The sequence below is a fragment of the Hemibagrus wyckioides genome, linkage group LG08 (assembly GCF_019097595.1).
Source record: "Hemibagrus wyckioides isolate EC202008001 linkage group LG08, SWU_Hwy_1.0, whole genome shotgun sequence".
Classification (NCBI taxonomy): domain Eukaryota; kingdom Metazoa; phylum Chordata; class Actinopteri; order Siluriformes; family Bagridae; genus Hemibagrus; species Hemibagrus wyckioides.
Genome location: NC_080717.1, coordinates 21,344,836 through 21,356,144, shown reverse-complemented (window position 1 = coordinate 21,356,144; position 11,309 = coordinate 21,344,836). Strand labels below are relative to the sequence as shown.

General features: G+C 38.6%; 1 protein-coding gene across 2 annotated transcripts in view; it reads right to left on the bottom strand.

The window, feature by feature from the left end:
- The window catches only part of macrod1 (mono-ADP ribosylhydrolase 1), a 75,321-nt gene continuing 64,012 nt past the window's right edge, over positions 1 to 11,309 (bottom strand). For both annotated transcript variants that reach the window (XM_058396933.1, XM_058396932.1), the window contains 5 exons: positions 10,734 to 10,855; positions 8,180 to 8,210; positions 6,121 to 6,194; positions 2,657 to 2,738; positions 1 to 1,532 (listed from right to left, as the gene is read on the bottom strand). In XM_058396933.1, the coding sequence (XP_058252916.1) occupies positions 1,507 to 1,532; positions 2,657 to 2,738; positions 6,121 to 6,194; positions 8,180 to 8,210; positions 10,734 to 10,855 (335 nt within the window). In that variant the 3' untranslated portion in view covers positions 1 to 1,506. The remainder of the gene's footprint in view (positions 1,533 to 2,656; positions 2,739 to 6,120; positions 6,195 to 8,179; positions 8,211 to 10,733; positions 10,856 to 11,309) is intronic.

Here is an 11,309-nt window from a genome sequence, read left to right as displayed (position 1 = left end):
TTCAGTGGGAGGAACGGGTTTTAATGAGAATCCTTCATCATAGCGACCTACATAAACACAGCAAAGGAAGAAAGAGTGCATTTTCATTGTAGGTTAAGTGTTATGAGCACTGGTCTGCGTGAGCTGCTGTGAATAGGTTGCAATACGCCTGATTTATTTTAAAAAATCATTTTCAGTAATATACTTTTACACACAATGTTCATGTCCATTATAGCAGCGTAAAATGATGTACAAATCGTACCCTGTACCCAAATTCTTTATTTACTCTAGAATAGCGATAGGCAATCTCAGATTTATTACCTTTGTGGGGAGAAAGAATCCAAGGAGTATTCTTGCAAAAAATATTTTCGATTTCCTTAAAAAGTACAAGAGGAAACGTGGAGAATCCCTAAATAAAATTGATCTGGGGAAGAAAAAAAAACACCCTCACTGGCTAGGATCTGTTGCTGCATTCAAATATAGTTACAAGGCAATCCCCATATGTATGTTACTTACTGCTTCAGAAGTGGAAATTGCAATTGAATGTGCAAAGCAATGTTTAGCTTTTTCAGCATGGTGGAAGTCATGCTAAGTGAATAAGTATTCGTATAATGTCATTTTAGTTATATAGTTATTTTTATTAGCAATTAATCAGCTTATCTTTGAAAAATAATGATATTCTAGACAGGTTTTGTCTCATTTCTACCATCACCGTGTCTTTAAACTGTCCAAATAAAAGACTTCATGGAGACGCAATAGCTAATTAAATTGTGATATTATCCCAGCTGCTTAGTGACAAGTTCCCTCAACTGTAATAAACAAAAACTTCACGTTTCATTCAACACACAGTTCCTCAGTTATTTTAGTACATCCATACTGTTTCCATGATGTTTTATGGGTGTGCCTGCATAATCCATATCTGAAAATGAGTGCCTTTAAATTTCCTGACCTGTACAAAATCTCTCTGAATCAGATATTCAGGAAATGGCTGGTGAAACTGTAGGTGCTTATATTCCAAATAAGCAGCAAGATACTTAATTCCAATTATACAATAAATTGGTATCAGGCTTCAAACAATTAATTAGTCGTATCAGGTGTAACTCCCGCATGGTTTCGAAGAAAACCCGAAGGCATTGAGGATAAGACTGATTACCCCTGATCCAGAACATTCTAGCAAAATCCAATTTATCAGAAATGAGATATGTATGAAAAGAAACCTTTTGGGATGCCTGATTGCAACAGTACCGACTTCAGAGAAATAATGAAACACTTGTCATTTTATTTACTTGATGTTCTGAGTGCGTGATGGCAGTCCTCTTTAGTGTGATGCCAAAAAAAGCCGTCCTTTGATCGTCGGTGCTGCTGCTCGGTGAAGACTGGATTGAGCGATAAGAAATTACTCGATGCATGCCATCAAAATAAAAAATCTGTGGACTCAAAAAATAATCAGTAGGTGTTGCTGACAGGGCAGATGCTGGGGAAGCAGGAGCAGGCGATGAGCGAGGAATCCAACGCACTTACATCCACTCATAATTTGCTTTTAGGAACCGCATCTGCGAGGGAAGAGAAACACATTCAGCTGAGACGCTTCGTACAAGAACCATCACAAAAAGAATCACACACAGGTGTCACACTTGCACTGATGGGTAGCAACACTAACACAGAGCAGGGTTACACTCACACCGCTTGTCAAGGAAACCTCTGACAGAATAGATATAGGAAGAGACGGCGGTATCTCGTACGACTAATAAAGAAAGAAAGAAACGATAAACGATATTCAAGTTAGTAAAATATACACGCCACTGGCAGCTCCAAAACCTAGGAATTAGAACGGATATATAATCAAAACAAAACAGACAATAAAACCTGCCCCTGTTTTTTAATCATCTTCTATTTGCAAGGGAAAAAAAAAAAATCTTAATATATTCAGCGTTAGTTTGTTAGCACTGCAAAGTATTAACATATGTTTATCTGTAAACACAACAACTACAGCATTGCCACTGATAAGCTTCTATTTCAAATACTAAAAAAAATAAAAAATAAAAAATACTAAAACGAAGCACAAGCATTGGTTAGTGCACACCATGCTGGTTACCTGTCCTCACAGCGAGATCTCTGATTGGTCAGCAGGCTGAAGGGGGTGGGGACAGACATGAGGTTTTGGGGGGGGAGGGAAAAAATAATGATTGACTAAAGTCTTTTCTCTCTTTAGGCTTGAACAAATTCGCAAGCGAGCTCTGAAGCACTGAACGCTGTTCTTTTCTACACCATGGACAGTGTGCTGTTTGTTTAGAAAGGCAAAATAACATTACAGATGATTGAAAGTGACAGCCCAGTCCCATGGCATGTACTACGCTTGATCAAACTAGATTAATGTTGACAACAATTGAAGAGAAAAAAAAAAAAATGATGCGGTAAATAAAAAAAGAAAAGCCAGGCCGCAGAATATAATGCAATCTAATGGATGCAGGGCTCAGAGTGACTTTTGGCTGGTGTCATTGAAAAAAGCCCTTTAGCAGAGAGGGCAACTGGGACCACTGTGTGTGTGTGTTTTTTTTGTTGTGTGTGTGTTCAAGAGAGAGAATATATATTTGCCAGTGTGAAAAATATTTATTTCCTCCAAGACAGAGGAAGAGAAAATGCTTTAAAAAAAATGTAAAGGGACTTAGAAACAGACCTTCTGGAAAGTAGGCAGGAAGTCTGCTCTTGTACAGATCCTCATCTGACTTGAGGAAAACGCAGAAGATCACGCGGTCCATCTGATGAGACAGAAAAACAAATCAAGACTCAAATCAGTCAGGGCGACGAGAGCTGGAGAATGCTAAAGAGATCTTCTGCAATAATAACTCTCTTAGCCTGCAGATGTCATCACCAGTGTCACTCCAGTTCAAGCAAATATTAACATCTCTAATGACCACCACAATTCACTGCAGTAATAAAATGTGTTCAGGGTCTAGAAGATTCATTACAAACTCACTCTAGAAGCACAGCGACAAATTCAGTTATGAGCTGATATAGAAGCTCTATAAACACGAATCTACAAGCTCAGCTACAAAGTCAGTCTACAAACTCAAACACAAATGTAGTCTACAAGCTTCAATATAAGCTCTACAAATTCAGATACAAACTCAATCTACAAGCTCAAGCATCATTTTTTTTTATTTGATAAGTTCATCTACAGGTTCGTCCTTGAGGTCATCGACAAGCTTTGCTACATTTCTAAAAAAGCTCTACAAACTTGTCTACAAAGTTCAACTACAAACTCCTGTGTAAGCTCATTTTTCAGCTCAACTACACATTTTTCTATAAGCTGCTCTACTACAAGCTCAACTACAACAAGCTCATCTACTACAAGCTGATCTACAAGCTCAACTACTATAAGCTCATCTGCTACATGCTCATCTACTACAAGCTCATCTACAAGCTCCTCTACAAGCTCATATACTACAAGCTCATCTACAAGCTCATCTACTACATGCTCATCTACTACAAGCTCATCTACAAACTCAACTACTACAAGCTCATATACTACAAGCTCAACTACAACAAGCTCATCTATTACAAGCTCAACTACTACAAGCTCAACTACAACAAGCTCATCTATTACAAGCTCAACTACTACAAGCTCATCTACAAGCTCAACTACAACAAGCTCATCTACTAAAAGCTCATCTACAAGCTCATCTACTACAAGCTCATCTACAAGCTCAACTACAACAAGCTCATCTACTAAAAGCTCATCTACAAGCTTATCTACATGCCCATCTTCTGCAAGCTCATGTACTGCAAGCTCATCTACAAGCTCAACTACTACAAGCTCATCTACTTCAAGCTCAGATACTACACGCTCATTCACAAGCTCAACTACTACAAGCTCAACTACTACAAGCTCATCTACTTCAACCTCATCTACAAGCTCAACTACTACAAGCACATTCACAAGCTCAACTACTACAAGCTTATCTACTGCAAGCTTATCTACAAGCTCATCTACTGCAAGCTAATCTACAAGCTCATCTACAAGCTCAACTACTACAAGCTCATCTACTGCAAGCTCACCTACTACAAGGTCATCTACTACAAGCTCATCTACAAGCTCATCTACAAGCTCAACTACTGCAAGCTCACCTACTACAAGGTCATCTACTACAAGCTTATCTACAAGCTCAAGTACTACAAGCTCATCTATTGCAAGCTCATCTACTACAAGCTCATCTACTACAAGCTCATCTAATACCTTGAGCAGATGCTAAATGAGGTTCAAGGGTCTTTTATGCTCAGCCTCAAATCCACAGACAAGTTTACACACACACACTCACACATACACACGCACACACACACCCACACACACACACACGCAAACACACGCGCACACACACACACGCACGCACACACACACACACGCACGCACACACACACACACGCACACACACGTCCCCTTTCTGTTAAACGTTATATATGTGAATGTTGTGTGAACCGGGAGTCTTTGTCATACAGTCACACTCAGCCTGACTCTGTTCTCTCCAGCTACAGCACTCAAAGGCGCAAAGCAGTGCTGCACAATTAAACGTCATTTAATCATGATTACAATTTCTGCCTCTCATTTAATTACAGGGTGTATACACATACTGTTACATTTTATTTGAATGTACATTTCCCCAAAGATGTGTGACTGTGGGAACGTGGCTCACACGTCCCCGACACGGAGTAGGTGACATGATGTCAAGTTTAAATAAATTAAATCACATTACAAACAAAAAAACAACATCATAAAAAACCCTGAACAGGAGCAGATTAAAAAAATCGAAACCCATGCACTGACTTTATGGCAATTTACTACTTAATATAATCCAGGTTATTTTAGCAATTTAAGTAAATGCTTACAGTGCCACTGTTAAGTATAAATAACAAGAAGGGACAACATTTTGATTTATAGAACCAAATATTTTATGAATAAAGCTATTCAAAATAAATGGAGTATCTTTGTAATTAATTAAAATTACTTGTAGGTTACATCATATTACATTTTCTATTTCAGTCCATGTTCTCGATCACTGATTTTTGTGGCTGAAAAAAAGCCATCTTTTGGACATCTTTTGGAGAGCAATGGAGCACCTAGACTTAAGCAGGTGTGAAACTCATCTCAAAATTCTCCACGTAAACATCGACACATTTTGGATTAAGTACTCTGAATATGGCCCATGGTGCCTAGGGAGTCGTCTGATTTGTACACTTGAATATACACTGAACTTAATGTACAATGTGTGAGAAAAAAAGCTTGTTTTGATATAAAATGATGAAATGCTATAAGCCTTTTTGTTCCTGAAAAAACCAATTATGATCTGCCTTGTCAGTTTGTCTGTGTAACTACCATTTCTCTTATTCCTGCCTTTCTCTTCAGCATCAAACAGCCCTCTCCTCCTTTCTCGCTCCTACCACCTGTTTTGTCCTCTTTCCATCACTTTTTTCTTTTCTTCAGCAAATATCTCTCGACTCTGTCTTTCTCTCTTGCTAATTTGGTGTGTGTTGATGGTGTAGTGTGGCTGGGGGGAGGAGAGGGCTTGTTAATTAGGACTCTCTAATTAGCTCGTTTCTGTCACTGCACAGAACTGTAGAGGCAGATGAACTGTCAACGAGTCAGCACGAGGCTCAGGACCGGATGGACAGAGTGACAGTGAGATAGAGAGTGACAGTGAGATAAAAAGAGAGAGAGAGAGAGAGAGAGAAGGCAGGCACAGTTTACCTGATGCTTCATTACATGTTAAATCTACCATGGACTTCATTTTTTTTCACCACGCATACATGAATGGCTTCAGTGTGTGTGTCTGTGTGTGTCTGAGAGATACAGAGCCTAGTGCAGGTAGGGACCAAGACTGAACTTGTCTGAGCAGATTAGTGAAAACAGCGTCTACCGGCAAAAAGACTTCTTCCTACTTCTTTTTTCACTGTGACCCCAACAGACAGTTAAGAATACTTAAACATAGTTCACCTAGAATAATAAATAAGCATGTGATAAAGCTGAGACAGATCTTGCGTCCCTCTGTGACCACCATGACAACATGATGCACTATTCAGCATCACACAATAACAGCAGCAGCTAAAAAAGAACACCAACAGGGAGTTTGTCCCGCTCACACACACCTGCGCTGGATTGTCCTCCAGGTATTCTCTTACAGTCTTCAGAGCCACTTCCACTGCCTGCTCAGGTGGGTATCCTTCATCACACACACACACACAGACACACACACACACCAAATACAATAAATGTATATAATATATATACACGCTGATGACATCACACATGTATACTATATGTCAGAGTATATTGAGATATATATATATATATATATATATATATATATATATATATATATATATATATATATATATATATATATATATATATATATATTGATTTCTGCTCAATTTGGTCATTTGTCAAGTTCCACCCACCAGCCAGCTCTACACCATCATAAAGCGTTTAACAACCAGGAAGGGTAAAGGTTAAAGCTTCTTTTTATCACTGCAAGCTGCCAAAGTCGTTGTACTGTAAGGTCACCAGTAGGCGTTCCTTCTACCGGTTGCCATAGTAATAACCTTTCGCAGCGGATAGCGCAACTAGCATTCCATTTGACAACAAGTCAGTTGTATGCTGCTAAAATGAAATATTCTGTCCTAAATTGTATGCTGCTAAAATGAAACTCTGTCCTGTCACTAGACACGCCCACATCTAGTCGCACAAATGTCTCTGTCCCTCGCGTTCCTGGACGTCACCATATGCCAGAACTTTCCATTATGATCTAATCGTTTTATTCTGATATTGTTGTCAGACAGACTAGTTTTATTTGTTAATTTTAAAAAAGGACAGCGTGATACAATATTACCCGGTCTACCCTCCTGTTCAATATATTACACTGAACAGGAAAAACACTGAAGCAGTTTTGACCCTAAAATTTATTTCGCCGTAATAGCACATCCTGAAGCGTTTAATTCTTACACAGCAATCTGCCAACGATTTGTTTTGTTCATGAAAGAACAACACGGCATACTTTTAATCTGCTAATAGCTCCATTTTATTTTGGGTGGAACGTCATAATGGAATATCTGCACTGTAAGGGGAAAATTAATCAACACCCAGCGCTGTGGCGTAAGGCTAATTATCATTAGCTACTAACAACTAGATGGCTAACTTTCGCCCGAATTTTCCTCTTGGGGATTAATAAAGTGCCCTCTTTATAATCCGTGAATAAAAATGATCCCTTTCTAGTTGACTAACATAAGGCTGTGATTCGCTAGCTCTCTGATCCAGCGATAATCACGTTTCTACTGGCCTAATAATATTTGTTTTTGCAAAAGGAGTATATTAAAATAATATAGCTAGTGGATTTCTCTCACTACTAAAATGAGCACTTACTTCATCTGCAAGAGGATACACGGCGTCTGAGAACATGCTAGCGAATTTCCTTCGAAATGCTTAATAAAGTGTCTGAGAGTGGAACAGAAGGATCTTTTTATTTAGTATCAGTGATTTGTGTCAGCATCTGTCTCCACACAAACTCCCACCTCCTGTTTCGAATGTACAAACTAATTATGAGCATTTAAGATGAAAAATGAAATAACTAAAACCGGCGAACTGATTTATTGCATCTATACCTTTCTTTTTTTCATACACACAGAAGAGGGCATAGATAAATATGGATCCTGATATATTAAAAATAAAAAAAGGGAGGCTCTGAGAGTTAGTGCTGGATCTTCCTTTAATCAGGGCACACAGATTACAATCCCCATGACATACTTGCTCACCCAATCTCTCTTAATCTCAACATCTATGCCCTTTGTTAATCTAAATAATCCCACATGGTACTGCAACTGATATCTACTGAAAGCATTCCAGAAAGAAATGTGCTTCTGTCAGCTGCAGATCTCTGACCGTGATGAACAAATGAGGGCAGCATTATAAGCAGTTAATGAAAAACCACAGGCATCACAGAATGAATGCGTTCTTCAAACAGCTTCGCGAATGCATTACAAAAGTCCCACTGGATATTATTCGGATTATTTCGAAATCCAAAACAGAGCGAAGCTGTTAGTGGGAATCGATGAAATAATTTGTAAAATTAACATTACGTTAAAAAAAATGAGCATGAAACGTTTGACAGTTTTAATGCAAACTGAGACTCATTGGAATTCTGCCACTTACCATACACTCCAGTGGAGATACAGGGGAAAGCCTAGAAAAGAAAGACATCAAATGGGATATGGGTGAGAATTGAGAGAGAGAGAGAGAGAGAGAGAGAGAGAGAAAGTGAAAAAATAAGTAGGCTATACAATCAAGACACATAAACTGAAACAAACTATTAGAGGATATACTGTATGACATAACGTGATTGCGCCTAGTGGGCGGAGCTAAGCCTTTTTCACAGTTCCAGAAGTGATTAGAATTAAATAGAAAAAATCCTGAAATAAAGATACTCCTTCTTTGTTGTCAGTAGAATGTAAAACGTCAAAAATCTCTAGCAATCATTTCTACCGAGAGTGTCTTAGTTCTATAATATAACTTAATAACAATAATTTAAACAGATAGGTTTAATCATCAATACAATACATACTTATAAACTTTCATTGTACCGAAAACATCACAGATATAAAAAAACAAAAAAACAAAAACACAACGAAGCCTGTGATGGATAATTCACTACAGTTGTTATGTTAACCGCAGACCCCCAAGCAAGTGTGCTGACAAGGTATCATAGCAAAGGTGCCGTTTCAGTGGCAGTGACATTACTGCTTTAGTAGTAATTACTATTTTTATAGACATAGAGCTAACAAAAGGGTGTTAATTAATAAGCTACAGTAGTGCCATAAAACAAGGCAACCGGTAATGAATAAAGCACAATGGGAAATGCTGTTACTGGGAAAATAAGCATTAAATTAATAGTTGTTTAATTATTTCTAAATAATAAAATAATGAACCAAATATTTCTAATGAATAAAATAATTCGGATTGGAAATGCAACACATCATCCTGCCATTAATATTAAAAAACAAACAAAAAATAACATTTAAATGTAATGTGGGGCAGCACGGTGGCTTAGTGGTTAGTCGAATCCCAGGCAGAGGCAGGGGCCTTTCTGTGCTCTCCCTGTGCCTGCGTGGGGGAACTCCGCTTTCCTCCCACAGTCAAAAACATGCACATTTGGTTGACTGGTAATTCTAAATTGCCCATTGTCTGTTTATATGTGGCCCTGTGATGGATTGGTGACCTGTCCAGGGTGTACCCCTGCCTTTCGCCCAATGTGTGCTGAGATAGGCTCCAGCAGATCCCCATGACCCTAATTAGGAATAAAGCGGGTGGATGGATCTAAAATATCCACAAGTGAAGCATTGACTACACGGTCATGTGAATGAACCGTTACTATAGAAACTATAATGCATTAGATCAAGAGTATTAATATTAATATTTGACTAGCAGCTGCCACTACTTTCAGAGTTTTCATTATAGAAGATTATTCAGTGCCATGGTTTAAGGCAAAGCATAGCAGTGTACAGCAATGCAATATTTATGTTTTTGTTATGATCTTGTATTAACATCTGTAGCTCAGTGATTTAGTATATTACTATTAGAACTGCTGTTAAACAGTGGTAATTGTCCTATAAATGGACATTTGGATGTAAGGATTATTTTTTTTTATTATTTAGAGCATTCGTGTGACTTGAGTACAACCTCAGTGCTGATGTAAATGGACAACCTTTCAGGTCCTCTGCAAGTTAAACAGAGCAGCACCAGATCTCAGCTGCACACTAACAATTACGGTGACAACATATAATACAAAGTGCCTAACACCTGTGAGTGCTGTTTGATTTGTGCCACAGCCGCCAGCTTTTTTAAAGCATATTCCGATAAAAGCAGCACTCAAAGTGGGTTACAACAGTGTATATTATACTGCTACAACTTTAGAGTCACAGTGATGAGAGGTGTACTGAAGGCGCACGATTATGAATGTTTGCTTGCAAGCGTTTGCCATGCTAGTATGAGTTTGTGTTGATGTGTGTCAGTGATGGCAGAGGTGTGTAACGAAAAGGGATTCAATATAAGAAAATGACAAGGTCCAGCCAATAAAATTTAGATCTAGAAGTCCACATAAAATCCATAGTTCAGGCAGACAAGGGAGTATCAGACCTCAACTAAATGTCTTCAGCTGGTTTGTTATAATCATGCGGATAATAATAAATGATGTGTGGAAGAATGTGAGTGCTTAAAGGAATCGTTTTCAATTAACCTAACAGGCATACTACACCAGCACAGTGTTTTCTCTATGAAATCACCTGTCACTACAGGCTGCATGTATCTATAGCCTGTGCTAAAAAGAAATCAGTTCCAGGTTTGTTTCTTATAACCTTTAGTGTATTTCTCTTTCAATCCTTGGCAGTACACTTACCCTTCTCTTAATCATACTGTATGAATGCAGAAAAGTAAAGTATACATTGTCTTTTTTTAATCTCCGAGAGTCCTGCTCTCCCATTTACAGCATGTTATTTAGTTTGATTTGTCCACTGTACACATTTTGTATTGAGAAAGTCCAGTAAATATCTATCTACAGATAGCCATCTTCCCGAACATGAGCCATATTTGAATCTTATTCAGGCTGTCATAGCAGTCTACATGAAGACAGAATTTAGTGTGTCTATTATCTAGTGAAACCTACTGCCCTTGAAGTGATACATGCGTGTCCTGTCTGAGTGTTTTCTCTCACCACTGTCCGCAGCTGGTTCTCAGTTGCCGTGTGCAGACAGTTATAATAACAGTCTCGCAGCGCTCGCCTCTCCGTCTCTCCCACAGAGCCGTGAGCTATTGGCCCCACGGTGTGAATAACGTCTGAGACAAAAAGAGAAGAACAGAAAGAGAGTTATGAATTATTAAAACAAAACCTTTATTTAACCATCCTGCCAAAATTCCATTTTTAATCCCGACTCTAATCATAACCCGGCGCTTTGTGTGCGACTTCAAACGCGTTCTCTCAACCCTTCATCTGACCCTTCACACAAGTATCACATTGTCCATAAACACCCTCTTCATTTCTCCTTTCTGTCTATAACCACTCCAGTGAAGTGGCAGGACTCCAGCAATAATTCTGTATTACTCGTGTTTTTTACAGCGACACTGAAACAAAGGCACACGCCATTGTGAAAAGGAGAAAAATAATGGCCGTGACATCAAACTTTTATTTCACACATCGGCTACTGTCTGTCATCTTCCCACCCTCATGTGTCCGGTGTGTCTAGACTTTCTTCCCCAAAGCTCATCAGCTTCCTATTTCATTGTTATTTCT